The sequence below is a fragment of the Alosa alosa genome, chromosome 1, assembly GCF_017589495.1.
Source record: "Alosa alosa isolate M-15738 ecotype Scorff River chromosome 1, AALO_Geno_1.1, whole genome shotgun sequence".
Lineage (NCBI taxonomy): Eukaryota > Metazoa > Chordata > Actinopteri > Clupeiformes > Clupeidae > Alosa > Alosa alosa.
Window position 1 is genome coordinate 4,584,376 of NC_063189.1, and position 16,338 is coordinate 4,600,713.

At 45.4% G+C, this 16,338-nt stretch overlaps 1 protein-coding gene across 2 annotated transcripts; it reads right to left on the reverse strand.

Moving 5' to 3' along the window:
- Positions 1 to 204: 204 nt before the first annotated feature.
- e2f2 (E2F transcription factor 2) lies at positions 205 to 14,995 on the reverse strand. Of its 2 annotated transcripts, none has more exons than XM_048264143.1 (7): positions 14,208 to 14,995; positions 9,046 to 9,148; positions 8,637 to 8,856; positions 8,211 to 8,369; positions 6,506 to 6,620; positions 5,652 to 5,850; positions 205 to 2,074 (listed from the first exon to the last, which is right to left on the reverse strand). In XM_048264143.1, exons 1-7 carry the CDS (start codon positions 14,469 to 14,471, stop codon positions 1,830 to 1,832), a joined length of 1,305 nt encoding a protein of 434 aa, XP_048120100.1. In that variant the 5' UTR covers positions 14,472 to 14,995; the 3' UTR covers positions 205 to 1,829. The 2 variants fall into 2 exon arrangements, with proteins under 2 accessions (XP_048120100.1, XP_048120110.1); XM_048264153.1 differs by lacking the exon at positions 14,208 to 14,995 and adding an exon at positions 12,600 to 12,658.
- Between the last annotated feature and the right edge of the window lie 1,343 nt (positions 14,996 to 16,338).

Sequence of the window (16,338 nt, forward strand, 5' to 3'; positions counted from 1 at the left end):
CACCCCAAAACTGAAAACCCATTTACCAAACACCCCCAATTCTGACATGCACGCGTATACATGCAAACACACACACACACACAGAGAAATACATGTACACGTACATGCACCCCTCCACACACATTTGTACACATACGCACACACACGCCCATACACACACAAACACGCATACACACATACACAAGCCCAAATACACACACACACACATGCAGGCACAAACACACGCACGCATCGCACACACAGGTACACACACACACAGTTACACTCACGCATGCACACACACACACACGCGCACACACTCACACTTTTCAAGTTTGATAGGACAGGACAATTTCCTGGATCACTATTCTGATCCAGTGGAAGACGTAAACCCTGAACTGAACGCTTGAGGTTTTGGTGGTCTTAGTGAGGACTTGGGCTAAAAGTACTGATCTGGATCCACTGACCCATATACACACTCCATACTGGCCATTCACATTTACTGGACACAGTGTTTTACAATCCATCATTGATCACATACGGACAACAATAAGTCTTGTGAGTGACTTTTCCAATTTGAGGAAGATCAAGAAATCCCAAAAACAGTTAAAAACTTAAATGTCTGTCAGGAGAGGTTCTTAGCAACCTCATGAGCAGTGTTCAATTCTCAATGGGATAAAGGCCTCCGAGCTTTAAAACATTTCCAAACAAATGAAAAAAAAAAAAAAAAAAAAACTCAAGTTTATGGTGGCTTCTATGCCAATGCCAGAAAAAGGTAACTCAATACTAGAGACTCCTACAATGTCTGCTGGTAGCAAACAAAACATGCCAACAAGCTTAACATGGAAATCTAGCTGCCAGTTTCATAAAGCTGAACGCTGCCGGATGCCTGCGCTGGTCGGACTACACATTATTATACAAGAGCCAGTAGCTCTGGGCTCAGCCTGGCAAGGCCACCAGCATACAGTCACTGCAGCCTGGTCTGGACCCACAGAGGATCCGGGTTCCTCCCGTTAGAACCTCCTCTTAGAACACCTGGTGCCAGGTTCCCCAGAACAGAACATGGGGGTTCCATTTCAGATCACCGGAGACCTTCCCTGGCTGAAACGTGACATCACATTAGCTGTGCACGTCGCAAAAACAAGCACTTTGTTTGGTGATCTCACAGAGTGTAAAGCTTGACTAACTTTTAAATAAAAAAAGCCTCTGCTGCCACCTGCTGGTAGAGAGTTGTACAGACGCCTAGCTTTGGAGAGACTCGAGACATTTCCTGAGACTGTGAACCCCTCCCTCCCTCCTTCACACAAATGCCCACCAGCTCTACTCACTTCAGCACACTCTCCATAGGTCAGCCTGCAGGGGCTGAAACGTGACCCAAGTAAAATACCAGCTCTACTCACTTCAGCACACTCTCCATAGGTCAGCCTGCAGGGGCTGAAACGTGACCCAAGTAAAATACCAGCTCTATTCACTTCAGCACACTCTCCATAGGTCAGCCTACAGGGGCTGAAACGTGACCCAAGTAAAATACAAATGTACAAATTAGAAACAAAAAAATAAAAAACTCTAAAAAATCAAATTACAATTTCTTAAAATCTTTACAAACTAAAAAAAATAATTGCAAAACATAACTCTAAACACAAAATCCAATCCATTAATCAATATCCAATAAAATTAACATCCACTATCTCTAGTTACTTATGGCTAAAAGCAAGAAATCATGGCTTCATTGTATAGCAGTGCTCCTCCCCTTGCTGACCAGTGGAGGGCGCTCTTCTCACACCCTCTCTCTCTGCCCACTCCCTCCACACCGCCTTCAGCTCCTGAGCAGGTCTCCCAAGTCGTACGTGTCAAAGAAGTCCGTGACGCCGTCGCCCTCGTCCAGCCCCCACAGGTAGTCGTCGTGGTCGAGCGGGGGCGCAGAGGCTGACGAACGGGACCAAGGGGTCGGGGACGAAGGTGGCGCAGGGGAGCTGGTCCTCGGTCATCTGCAGCAGGCACGGCGGCAGGCCCAGGATCCCCTCCACGTCCAGCAGGGACGAGCCAACGCTGCTGCTGCTGGGGGCTGCACCGGGGGTCTGGGGCTTGGGGAGGTCTGGGATCGAGAGAGAGAGAGAGAGAGAGAGAGAGAGAGAGAGAGAGAGAGAGAGAGAGAGAGAGGAGAGAGAGAGAGAGAGAGGAGAGAGAGAGAGAGAGCGATGAGAAAGAGAGTGGAGAGAGAGAGGGAGTGTGTGTGAGAGAGAGAGAGAGAGAGAGAGAGAGGAGGGAGATGAGAAAGGGGTTTAGAGAACAGAACACATCATAGCAGTATATGGTACAGAGTGTGGTCCAGCGTGCATGTCTGCATGAGGATGAAGAGGATGGCAGGCCATCAGTACTGACACTGGTGCATTAAGGTTTGTCATGTGACATATTACTGACACTGGTGCATTAAGGTTTGTCATGTGACATATTACTGCCACTGGTGCATTACGGTTTGTCATGTGACATATTACTGCCACTGGTGCATTACGGTTTGTCATGTGACATAATACTGCCACTGGTGCATTAAGGTTTGTCATGCGACATATTACTGACACTGGTGCATTAAGGTTTGTCATGTGACATATTACTGCCACTGGTGCATTAAGGTTTGTCATGTGACATATTACTGACACTGGTGTATTGACATTTAACTGCCACTGGTGCATTAAGGTTTGTCATGTGACATTACTGCCACTGGTGCATTAAGGTTTGTCATGTGACATATTACTGCCACTGGTGCATTAAAGTTTGTCATGTGACATTACTGCCACTGGTGCATTAAGGTTTGTCATGTGACATATTACTGCCACTGGTGTATTAAGGTTTGTCATGTGACATATTACTCCCACTGGTGTATTAAGGTTTGTCATGTGACATATTACTGCCACTGGTGCATTAAGGTTTGTCATGTGACATATTACTGCCACTGGTGTATTAAGGTTTGTCATGTGACATATTAGGTTCTAGAACGCTCTGTTTACCGCCACTTGGTAGGCAAGGGACGCGTTGTACCTATTGAACGTCATTGTCTGCAGCTGCCTCTCAGTAGGCTACATCTCTGTATTTCAGCAATGTCAACATATCAGGCATCAATAAAGGTAATGATGAAACGTTATCCCATTGTTCAATATTTAGTAGTCTGTCACAGGAACGTTATTTCGCTAAAATTGCCCTGATTTGGGGTGTCGATCTGTACGGGAAACCCGGCAAAGATAAAAAAAAGCCTAAAGTTCACTTTGTTCTCTGTTCAAATCTTAACACGAAGACGATAGACTTTCTTAGAAACTTTGAAATTTGGCCAGAAAGGAGTCATACATGTCTTCCCTCTGAAAGTTGACACAGAATTAAACAAGTTATGGTTTATTAATAATTTAACTTAACAGGGACAGGTGTTGGTAGGCAGTAGACTCAGTAGACGTTTAAACGTAGTAGGAGCTATAGTTATATTCAGCGTCAGTCAGCATCATGTAACACTAATGGTGTTAAGGTCATGAACCTTGTAACATATTATAACAAAAAAACACTGATGGCTCAATCGAAGACCCAACCAGAAAAACTCAGAATGTGAGATTGTTAAAGCTCATTAATTGTATGAAACGATTAGCCATTGCAGCATCAGCTAGCTCACAACCGCCTTTAAATATGCTATTATTTTGGTCATATGGATTTGATTAAACGGGTAAGGATAATTCACAAACTGCTTATTTCTTACATGACTGAAGCATTGGGTTCAACAGTGGTGTTTGAGGTTGCAGGAGAATATATTCTTGCCATGTTTAAATGTTGCACTTTTTTCCTTATTAGCCCATCTCTGGCAATTCATTTTTGGATGACTGTAGAGAGTTGTATGATGTGTATGTATTTAGTATACGTTTCCATAGATGTTAGGCTACACTATGGGCCATCTTGAGAATAAAATACTTCACAGCTGCTAACCATCCCCATCCTCCACAACCATGAGGATCTAATGGCAAACAATCTATCGTCGCCTTTTTGCTTCTTATTGTAAAACCAACTGTAAGGGCCTACACAAGTGGTCGGCATAACTCGGTCAATGTTTGATATTAAAATGTCAATTTTGAAGCTATTTGTAGCTATTGTAACTATGTGTAGCCTGTGCAACCCAACTGTTGAAGGCTAGCCTACTCTGCCTTGCCTACCACTCTAGTTGTAAACAAACGGTGAAGTGACATTATGACGTAGGAGCAAAACCGTAATATATTCATTTAGTAGAGTACCACAGAACAGCAGTGCCAAGCACATGAGGCAGCAGGGCTGAATAAAAAGAGAACACACCCAAACCAAACCCACACAGACTATATTTCTGTAGGAAGAGGTCACCGATGTGACATGATGGCATATGGGACGTGCTCATGACACAGAGTATAATTGTGCATGTGTGTCATACACCGGACGCCATCTGTCATATTTAAGGTCTAAACTCCTACACAGTGTCTAAAATGGCTTTGGGAATGGAGTTTTACATTGAAGTACGTCTTCCTGGAGGTTTACAAGGGTGGTGCGTTGTCTTTGTCCAAACATAAGTGTGTCTAGACAACCAACAATGATGTCATTCTGCTGACATGTTAACACATGTAGGGTGTGATTATAGTATTTAATGACTAGAGTATTTAACGACTGCTTCTAATTCATACATTTGATTAGACTAGTACACATATGGTTGGCCAAGTAGACTGTAGACACATACACAAAACACCTACTAAAATACAGTATAGCCTACATATATAGAAACACCTACTAAAATACAGTATAGCCTTAATATATATAAAAAACCTACTAAAATACAGTATAGCCTACATATATAGAAACACCTACTAAAATACAGTATAGCCTACATGGACTGCCCACTGGTTAGCACTTGGAGGGTTGCCGGTTCGACCCCCGACCAGTGGGAACGGCTGAAGTGCCCTCGAGCAAGGCACCTAACCCCTCACTGCTCCCCGAGCGCTGCTGTTGTAGCAGGCAGCTCACTGCGCCGGGATTAGTGTGTGCTTCACCTCACTGTGTGTTCACTGTGTGCAGAGTGTGTTTCACTAATTCACAGATAGGGATAAATGCAGAGACCAAATTTCCCTCACGGGATCAAAAGAGTATATATACTATACTATACTACTATACTATACTTCCCTACTCTCAGGCACATATGCACTAATGGTCGCACACTCCCATCTCAGCTGGGAGGCCAAGGCTGATACACCAGCACAGAGCATTGGGGAACATTACATTGCAGGGCTTAAAGCAGATCATTTTGTGCCTGAAGTTTTCAGAAATGTCAGACACTATTTGTAATTTGTTTTAAACATCCCTGTCCATGCCTGAATAAAATGCCCCTGCCTGAGATATTTTAAGTCCTGACCCTGTCACTACTCTTTTGGAAATGCTGTATTATTGTTAGTCTTTAAACACAAACACAAACATAAACATATCATGTTGTTGACAACAATATATCAGATATTGTTCCTGACCCTGTCACTGCTCATTTGGACATGCATTATTACTGTTTATTAATGTTCATAAATGTTGTTGATAACAACACATTAGATGTGTACCTGCTCATTTGGACATGCATTATTACTGTTTATTAATGTTTAAAAAATGTTGTTGATAACAACACATTAGATGTGTACCTGTGATTGGCTCCTGTTTGACGGGCATCTGAGAGGGCAGTGGCGTGGTGGTGCCCATGGCGGGCACGATGCCCTGCAGTGGCAGGTCCTTCCTGGGGGTGGCGCTCTTCACTGGGCTGGCGTCCTCCAGGAGCTCCTCTGGGCACAGGTACACCTCGATGGGCCCGTTCTTACTCTTCAGGTAGATCTGCAGAGAGCCCTGGTTCACCACAGAGGGAGGAGGAAAGGGGGGTCAGCGTTTACTTTGAACGTGTTCCAACAACGTAAACAACCGCGCCGCACCAGCCCAGAGCATAGTCTGCCTTCACAGCACACTAGGCTAGTAGTGTATTACAAGACTCTGTCACACCGACATCATGTACATGAGTAAGGAATCTGCCTTCACAGGACACTAGGCTAGTAGTGTATTACAAGACTTGGGCACACCGACATCATGCACATGAGTAAGGAGATACAGATGTGAACGCAGCCCATCTACAGATTCAGATTACAGATGTGAAACAGCCATTTAACACAGATTAGTTAAATCAAATATCGGAGGTTCCTAATTTAGGGAATTCTTAAGAAGGGGGAATTTTAAGATTCCTCCGGTCTGCGACAATGCCTATTGTGCAAACACTTTCCGATTAAGCCAGACTTGGAAACCAAATAGTACTGTCTGATTGTGTCAGTCTGGGAGTGCAATGGTAACATTACTGTCCAAAAAATGATCCCCAAAGTCAGAAGCAGAATCTGAATACACAGAGTGGCATCCCTTTAGGCATCCTTATCCAGAGCAGACAGGGAAATGAGCTACATGTGTCTACACACACATCTACTTCCTGTTCCAGGGATGCATTTCCTGCGGTGCGCACCTCTGAGGGTTCTGGCAGGTCCAGTTTGGTTTCTGTCGGCGCTTTCACCGCAATGACCGTCTGGTCCCGCCAACTGCCGATGGATCGGATGTCCTGATAGGTCAAGTAGCCTAACGTGTGATGGAGTTAAGGTGCAACTTTAACGTGCATGTGCATTACATACCTTAAGAGTTTGATAGCAATAGTGTTAGTACCAGGTTGTAACACTAAATTGAGCTCACACTCATAGCTGTTTCCTTCATTTTTAGACAGTTCTTACATAAAGGAAAAGATGGGATGTTTAAATGAATATCTGCCTCGGTGTACAAGGCTAGTGTCATGCCAGGTGGTGGCACCACCCTCCTACAGATACACTGAGTCCCTTCAAACAACATTTACTCATGTGTCAACTCAGAGGGCTAGAACAATGAACAGTGCAGAGCAGCAACAATTTGGCTGTAATTATCTACATTATCCGTGTGTGTGTGTGTGAGACAGTGCCCGTTGCTAATAAAATCTAAACTTTGGGGTGATCAAATAAACTTTATTTGATCACCCCACCCTTAACAGACAGAGTCTAACCGTGTTGCCCGAGGAGAGTGACTCTAGAAAGGAAGCGTATGGATGGCACCCTTATCTTCTATCTTCCTTCCTTTCCCCTGATCCCTCCCTCCCTCCATCTCTCGCACACACCCATGCACGCCTCAGCAGACGGCAACTCAGAGCAACATTACGTCTGTTGGTGCTATTTTTTGAGGGGAACCGGCGATGCTTCCCCCTGCTACACCATGGCCCCATGTTTACTGAAGGGCTATTTCTAGCCGGATCTTTAAAACATCTCATCTTATAACACCTCAGTTCATGCCAATGGCCCAGTCATGAGTGAGGCCATGCCATGACCTCTAGCTGCCTGTCCAATTCACTATGCCGTTCTATTGACCTTAAAATCATTATTGGTGGAGAACAAGAAATGCTAATTAGCAAGTTGGCTAGCTTTTTCCAGTGGCAGCTGAGATGGTGCTAGTGTGTGCAGGACCAATGTGTTGGCTGTTAGCAGTAAGCTGGTTAGCACAATGAAGGATATCTCTGGTGCTATTTTGTGCAGGACCAATGTGTTGGCTGTTAGCAGTAAGCTGGTTAGCACGATGAGGAATATCTCTGGTGCTAGTGTGTACAGGACCAATATACTGACTGTTAGCTGGTAAGCACGATGAGGGATATCTCTGGTGCTAGTTTGTGGAGGGTCAGTGTATTGGCTGTTAGCAGTTAGCTGCTTAGCACAATGAGGGATATCTCTGGTGCTAGTGTGTGCAGGACCAATGTGTTGGCTGTTAGCAGTTAGCTGGTTAGCACAATGAGGGATATCTCTGGTGCTAGTTTGTGGAGGGTCAGTGTGTTGGCTGTTAGCAGTTAGCTGGTTAGCACAATGAGGGATATCTCTGGTGCTAGTTTGTGGAGGGTCAGTGTGTTGGCTGTTAGCAGTTAGCTGGTTAGCACAATAAGGGATATATCTGGTGCTAGTTTTTGGAGGGTCAGTGTGTTGGCTGTTAGCAGTTAGCTTGTTAGCACAATGAGGGATATCTCTGGTGCTAGTTTGTGGAGGGTCAGTGTGTTGGCAGTTAACTGGTTAGCACAATGAGGGATATCTCTGTTGTTAGTGTGTGCAGGGCCAATGTGTTAGCATGTTGGCTGTTAGCACTAGCAGGTTAGCGCTCTGAAAGGATATCTCTGGTTGTCCTTGTCCTCGGTCAGCTCACGGAGCTGGTTGGTGCTGGACTGGATCAGCTCGTCCAGAATCTTCTCCTCCCGCTCGAGCGCGCTCAGTTCCCTCCGCAAGGAGCGCGTCTTCTCTCCGCCAGCAGAGCCCTCAAACACACCCCCAACCCTGGGAGAGAAAACACACACACACAAACACACACACACATACACAAACACACATACAGTTAGATAGAAACCATGGCTGGCTGGCTGAGCATTGTGATGCATGGTCTATACAAATGTCTGCAAGTGCCATTTCAAAAGTTCAAATGGTTCAGTTGTGTACCAATATTGTCATGACTGTAGTAAGCTACCTAGTAAACTAAACTCTGAATTAAAGTTGACTGATATTTAGCTGACGCTTTCTTCAAAAGCACCACAGACTAACACTTACAGCCACTGGATGTTGTTCTTGGACTTTTTGCGGATGAGCTGGACCCCCTCGAGAACGTTTGTGATGTCGTAGATCCGACGCTTCTGGACTTCCAGAACCTCAGTGGCCCAGTTGAGGTCCAGGACGCCATCGGCCGACTCGCTGAGGAGACCCACAAACTTCTTGGTGAGCAAGCCCAGGGACGTGTCGTACCGGGTCCGTTCTCCAGGGGACTTGGGAGCTGGTGACACACACACACACACACACACACACACACACACACACACACACACACACAGAAATACTTTTAATTTTAGTCTCAGTGTTGAAACAGGAAGCAGTAAAAAAAGAGAACAACAACAGGAATCATGTTTTCCTTTGTGATGTCAGCATGCTTCTGTGTGGTTGTGGTTGCCGTGGTGATACTCACTTTTAGGACTCGGGAGACGTGCAGCGGCCACGTTTCCTTTCCCCTTCGGGGTACGGAAGCCTGGAAGGTACAAAGGATCTTCGAGGTCCAGCTTCCGCTTGGCCTGCAAAAGTCAAAATAAGAACTGTGATTTGGGGCATTCTACTTCTGTCAGCTGGTTCCATTTTTATGTGTAAGGAGGAATGACTACAAGATGCCTTTGTGCGTCTGTCAAGCCTCCACCTGAACACATAATACATGGGCCTAGTGTGAAGCCTGCACCTGAACACATAATACATGGGCCTAGTGTGAAAACATAATACATGGGCCTAGTGTGAAGCCTCCACCTGAACACATAATACATGGGCCTAGTGTGAAGCTTCAGCTCTTGAATAAGCCAATAATCTCAAGTACTTGCCATTACAGCTTCCCCTGCACCACACACACACACACACACACACACACACACACACACACACACACACACACACACACACTCCTACTCAGTGTCTTAGCTTTTGAAAGCCTTTTGCTAGACCTACTGGCACACAAAGAAACAGGAAGTCCCCCCACCCTCCCCGTTGGCCCGCTCCAGCATTCTACAGCCCCGCCCCCTTGTCTTACCACTTGTTGCACCAGAGCCGACTCCATCTCCTGTAGTCACCTGACCATGACACTCACTCCACTCCCACCCCCCTCTTTAGAGTGCCAGAGTGAATAGTCTATTACACACACAAAAGGGCACACACACACACCACACACACACACCACCCCTCTCTAATAAGCCCAACAACAGCCAGGGCCGTAATCAGCCTCAATACTTCAGGCCTCTCACAGGGGTTTCTCACACACACACACACACACACACACACACACACACACACACACACACACACACAGTGCTATAAATTAAATCCCTGGTAGAGTAAGAGTGGGAACATATTTATGGCTTATTGCATGTGCCTACTCCAGACAAGAAACAAAACCAGCACACACACACACACACTGAAAAGTGTAGACTGCATGGGACTAGTAATCCAGCTGTAGGTCTTAAGTCAGGCAAGGCAGAACTGGGGCAATTAGTGCCCGCTGGGTATGGGCCTCTCACAGTACAGATCACACACACACACACACAGCACCAGACAGGGAACCTCACTTCACCTCAGAAGTATTTAATTGGATTTACACACACACACACACACACACTCTAGCACCCTGCTATTCACAGACCGACACACATATGACCCAGGCAAAGCTCCTCTATCCACTGACATACACACACACAATCACTCACTCAATGCAAGTGACAGAAACACTCCTACATGCACTTTCCAACACTGGAGTGTGTGTGTGTGTGTGTGTGTGTATGTGTATGTGTACGCGTGTGTGTGTGTGTTTGTGTGTGTGCGCGCATGGTGTGTGCATGCGTGTGTGTGTGTATGTGTGTGCGTGCATGTGTTTGTGTGTGTGTATGTGTGTGTGTGCGCGTATGCACTTGTGTGTGCATGTATGTGTGTGTGTGTGTGTATGTGCGTGTGTGTGCATGTATGTGTCCCTTCATTACTGACCTCCACGACATCTGACCTCGGCGACACCTACTACACCTGTCCATGGCATCTGAGCTGCCGCAGCAGGTGGGAGAGCGGCATGAGTGCCAGAGTGAAACTAGTCAAACAGCTCTCGCGTTCTGCTCTCTCTATCTCGCTTTCATACAGTCAGCGACACACACACACACACACACACACACATATCTGGGAGGATGACATCCATGCCTTGTCACTCATGCATGAGTCCTAAACAACCTACACAGTCCAGCATGGTTGGCAAATGGCCTCACACACGGCAGAATGACGCATGATAAGGAACGTTCAACTCCCAACTCTGAGTGCCTTACAGTAAAAGATCTGACTAGTGACACGGAACTGGAGAACCTAACGGCTGCTTAAGGGACTAGTGACACGGAACTGGAGAACCTAACGGCTGCTTAGGAGACACAATCTATAGTCACAGAGCTAATATGGAATCGGATAATATGGAGAGTAGAACTACAAGTGAGTGCCACACACACACACACATACATACATACATACACACACACACACACAGGTAACACAGGTAATGCGAGGTTCTCAAGCAGGAGTCCCAACTCCAGGATTACTTCCCTCTACAAACCTTCAATCAACACCTGGTAAAAACATCCCCATGCCAGAGTTCAATCTGCCTACACAGTCCTAGCTAAAACTGGACAGACTAGTCATCTCCCGCCCACACATAGGCAAAGCACTCCCTTCAGAGAGAGAGAGAGAGAGAGAGAGAGGGAGAGAGGGGGGAGAGAGAGAGAGAAGGGGGTGTTTACAGTGATGTTTGGCAACTTATATGTTCTGAGTTCTTACCCTGTAATTAATGTTCTTATCCTGCAATATAGTGACTACTTTACAAGAGACTACATGCTGGTGGCTAAGGAGCTGGGCTAGCATGCAATAGTCCACCGTTGTGCCCTTGAGCAAGGCACTTAACCCCGGGAACGCTGCTCTGGGGGCAATGGAATCCCTTGTAATGTAGTTGACATATGTAAGTCACTTGGACAACAGTGAGTTGAGTACATGCACATGCTAATGAAACACTTGTGAAATGAACTGAATTCAGATTGAGTTGAATGTAGGGGGCTGGGCTGCTGTTAGAAGGTGCCAGATTCCACAGGAGAAGTGTGTGTTGTGTTGGTTGTGTGTGTTGTGTTGGGTGTGGTGCCTTTGTTGTTGAGATGTAAAACTCTGCAAGTGCCTGCATGCGTGGAGGAGGCAGGGGCACCACAAAGGGGGTTGCAGGCAAGAGAAGTGAGGGCTATAGGGTGGGGGTATGAGTGGGGCTGGGGTGGGGGTATGGCTGCGGCTGGAGGGGGGGGGGGTTCTGTGACTGCTGCGTAAATATCCTATAATGTGGGTCAATCGAACAGCCTCAGTGACCTGCGCCCTACTGAATGGGGGTTCACCGACCGGGGGAGGGGAGGGGGGTTGAGGGAGGTTAAGCTGGGATGACACCAGGCTGAGGTGGTGGTGTGTGTGGGGGAGGGGGGCATGGGGGGTGTATGTCTGAAGCAATGGGGCATGTCAACCACTGTGAATATTAGACACAAGCATCAGCTCACACTACGCTGGATAAAACTGTCCGGCTTCTCCTCGGCTTTCACTTCGCTGCACATGAGTGGCATGCTCATCGCTCATTCTAGCAGACATGTAATCTAGCTGTGACACACTTTTGAAAGCAATTTAAATCATTACTTATCTTTAATGATTGCTTAAGCAATCAAGGCAAACCCCATAAATCTCCTGCTCAAGTTAATGTTTGAAGTTCTTCCGTAGAGAAACTGAAAGGAGAGCAAAGCCTGGTGTCCCGTTTGGCGGCTCTCCAGACCACACGCACGTGAGAATTCCTCTCAGTGGTGCCACAGCAATCACTGACCTTTGACTTCCTTGTTTTTTAAAAATTGCACACAGAGTCAACCGTAAAGCATTTCCGAGAAGAACTGTTGTAACATCGTCACCGAAGTGGGCCGACAGCGTCAGAGGCAACACTACCTTAGCCAGCATGGGGTAAAGGAGAGCAGGACGATCTTGTGTTGAATGGTAAAGCAAGAGCTCGCCTATTCTGAGAGGAAGCACTTGGCTCCTCACACGTGCCTGTGGAAACCCTGTGTGCTGGACGACAAGGGAACGGCCCTCCTATCCTCTCACACCCTCTCCTCTCCCCTCCCCTCCTCGCCTCTCCTCTCCCCTCTCCCTCTCAGATCCTACTCTTTAGACCAGATACTACTCTTTAGATCAGATACTACTCGATGACCAGATACTACTCTTTAGACCAGATACTACTCTTTAGACCAGATACAAGATACTACTTTTATAGACTAGATCCTACTTTTCTAGACCAGATATTCAGGATGTGTTATGCAGCTGAGGGACAACCACTGGTGGCCTACAAATGGGATGACAGAAGAACCTAGCAGTAGTGCAACAGGCATAATGTACAGTGCATGTCCAATCCTCAAGCTAACCAGTCTTTCATCCATTCTTTCATTCAATTTTCTAATAGGGCATTATTCAAATGGTGGTTTTCCTGGTGCTGAACTCACAGTAGTCATAGCATTTGCATTCACATGGCTGGGTGAGGATGTGGCGGACACGCAGAGAGTGCTTATCTATCAACCAGCACATTGTGCGGCGCTAATTTAATCGGTCCAAATTGCTTTATCATCCTTCGCGCTGGGGCCGTCGCCCTCTCTCCTGTTTGGGGTTTCTGTGCACGGGAGCTCTGGCCCTCCGAAGCAGCTGCGACCGGGAGCCACGCCGGACAGGCGCAAACAAGTCTGGCAGGTTCAGCGGTGAGGCGAACAGACAGGTGACAGACCGAACGAGGGAAAACACGAGAGGGGGAGCATGCCATGGTGTTCAACAGCTGGTAGCAATCCACACACCTGATATCTAGAAATTGCGTAAAAACATCTAGGTTACCCAACTGTTAAACGCTATTGGGACCATAGACTAGTTTATGTTCAAATGGCAGGAAATTACATGTTATAGCAGAGGACAGCTTTATCCTGTTGCACCAAAGATAGCTGAGGGAGAGGAGACAAGACACCCCCACCCTGAACAAGACAAAACTGAACTATTAGCTATAGCGCCATGGAGCATAAAGGATATTGTTCGGGCCACACGCACTCTCCTCCCTCGAGCATAACTAGGCCCGAAGCACACAATGATCATTCTCTCATTGACATCCATAATTAATTTGTTCTCTAAGTTATAGACCTGCTGTGTAACTTATGTCTGTGTAACAGATATGGATTATGGAGAAAGGGACACACATTATAGAACACTCACAAAAACAACGACTTCTTTTGCACCAGTTAATGTTCCTTATGTATGTCACTTTGGCTAAATCTCAAACCATAATGTTGTAACATTAACAACAGAGTAATACCATAATAACAGCCTTTACCCAGGACATTAAGTTAGCCTTTCATTCAATCATCGGTCACTGATGACGACGCACATACCATTCGAGAAAATGACGGCTTCCAAAAGAATACCACTCAAATCGAAATAACGTTAGTCTTTAACAATGTTGGGGGTTCCCCGTGGTCTATGGCTAAATACGAATTAAAGCCATAATGTTTGTCATAGCCTTACCGGGAGTCTGCCGGAGGATACTCTGACGGGTTTAGCTTGGGGGCCATGGGGGGTTGCGTACAAGCAGTTAGCTCTCTGTTCCGCAGCTGTCGTGTTGCAGATCTGGGTGAAATATCCCGCCGGCACAGAGTTCATCAATGGACTTGATATCCCCGAACCGAAAAAATCGGATTTAACTGCGGGCAAAACTTTCTTCTGCTGGCACTGAATGCCCACTGCCCCTCTGCCCGATGCAGGAGAGACTCCTTTGGGCATCCGTATCATCTTCAGTGCGAATGCGTTTGTACGTTCGTAAAATGTTAAATTAAAGGCTTTGATGACAGCAAATAAACTACGTTTAGTAGTGTTTTGCGCAATATTTCAATTTTGCTATTAAGAAGTCAGTTAGCAAGCTAGCCAAGCTACTTTGGCAAACGTTACGTCAACGTTAATTGTAAACTAAGCTTAGTAGAGGTAATTGCAGTCGGTAGAATTGTTTTCCAACAAATTCAATGTGTGCAAACTGCATAGATTAAATATACACTTAAAATACTTAGCTAATAATCGTGTACAAATGCTTAAATAACACAGAGTGCTACTGCAAGCTAACGTTCTTTGTCCAAAGTGCAAATGGAAGTTTTCAATAACGTTAACGTTATATTTACGTTAGCCAAGTCAGTTCAATAAATAAAAGCAAATTTGCAATACTCCAGAGTTGTTCTGTAGAAATCCTCAAGCAAATCAACTGTGCCAAAAAGATGTGTTTGTCCTTGGTAGATGAAAGACAGCTGTACAAGTCTCCGTCTCTCTTGTCCTTCTGTCGTCACTCCAACAATAAGGTTGGCTTTTGGCAGCAGAGTACTGAACTGCTTTTTTAGCGCCAAATTGCGTCCCGCGAAATTTGGATCTCCCGCGGTTTGAGCTAGCATTTGATTGGTCCATGGCACGCTGTACGCGTTCCATTCTGCATAAATTAATATGTAACAGTGTGAGCGCTGGGCGAGGAAGCAACGATAACAAAGACAGGCAGCCTACATTCTGTCATTCAAACATTTCATTAAAGCGATTTCTTATTTCTTATCAATTCTACTATACTCATGATGAAGGAAAATGAATTCAAGCAGCAGAATTGAACAACGTATGAACAACTTAAATATTTGGTTCTTATAGGCTAATCTAAACCTATTTTGTTATAAGCGTGGGTGTTATTACATAAAAATAAAACATTAGCCTAAACAAAATGCCTACGTTACATGCTGATGCGTATCACATTATAATAAAACACTTCATGAATCATTGTATTGTGTACATTAATTATTGTAGGCTACTTTGGCGACCATTGCAATACATTGCAAGCATAACATATTCTGGTCAACATAAATATGCAAGCCTGACCCTTACACACATTTCTGATGCCATAATCAAGCAGCCAAAGAACAACGACAGAACTGTCTTTTGAGCATGCCCCCCTAACCCCTGCATTCTTGCATACTGTTGCACAATGAGGCTTGTTTCCTTAGGGTATTTCTCTATGGGGTGTCCCAGCCACCGGTGTGGTTCTCTGGAGATTGATGAGTCCAAGAGGGAACCACTGATCTACAATAGAAGTAAAGGTGTTTTATTTTAGATCAGAGGGTAAAACGGTGGTGTGGAGAAATAAAATGGGCCACTAGCTTCTAATCTTCCTGACATTTTTTTACAGAGATCTTTGGGGATCTCAAAGTGTTTGTGGTTTTGTCCTCAGCCCCCTACCCCCTGCTATTGTTAGAGTACTTGTCTAAAGTATTCTCTCGTAATTGCATAATGTCACTGCATACCACTGGCTAGTCAAAGGTGCAAATTTGAGAGACATTGGGGCAATTTTGAGTAAAATGGGCCATTAACATTCTTTGGCAATTGTAAAATGAACAGTTAGACTACTGCAATCTAAAGACACCATGCAACATCAGTTTGGCAGTATTGTGGGAAAATAGTTTGTCACAGTTTTCTGTCATAGCTTTTTGTCTCAGCTTCAGAAGCCTTGGGTTGATGAATATAAAACCTGAGACATAACATTCACTCATTTTTTATTCATGACAAAGACTGAAGACTAGTTTTATTTAGTGCATGTGCATGCTATTTTAGTTAACAGTGTCATCAGAGAACTACTGTT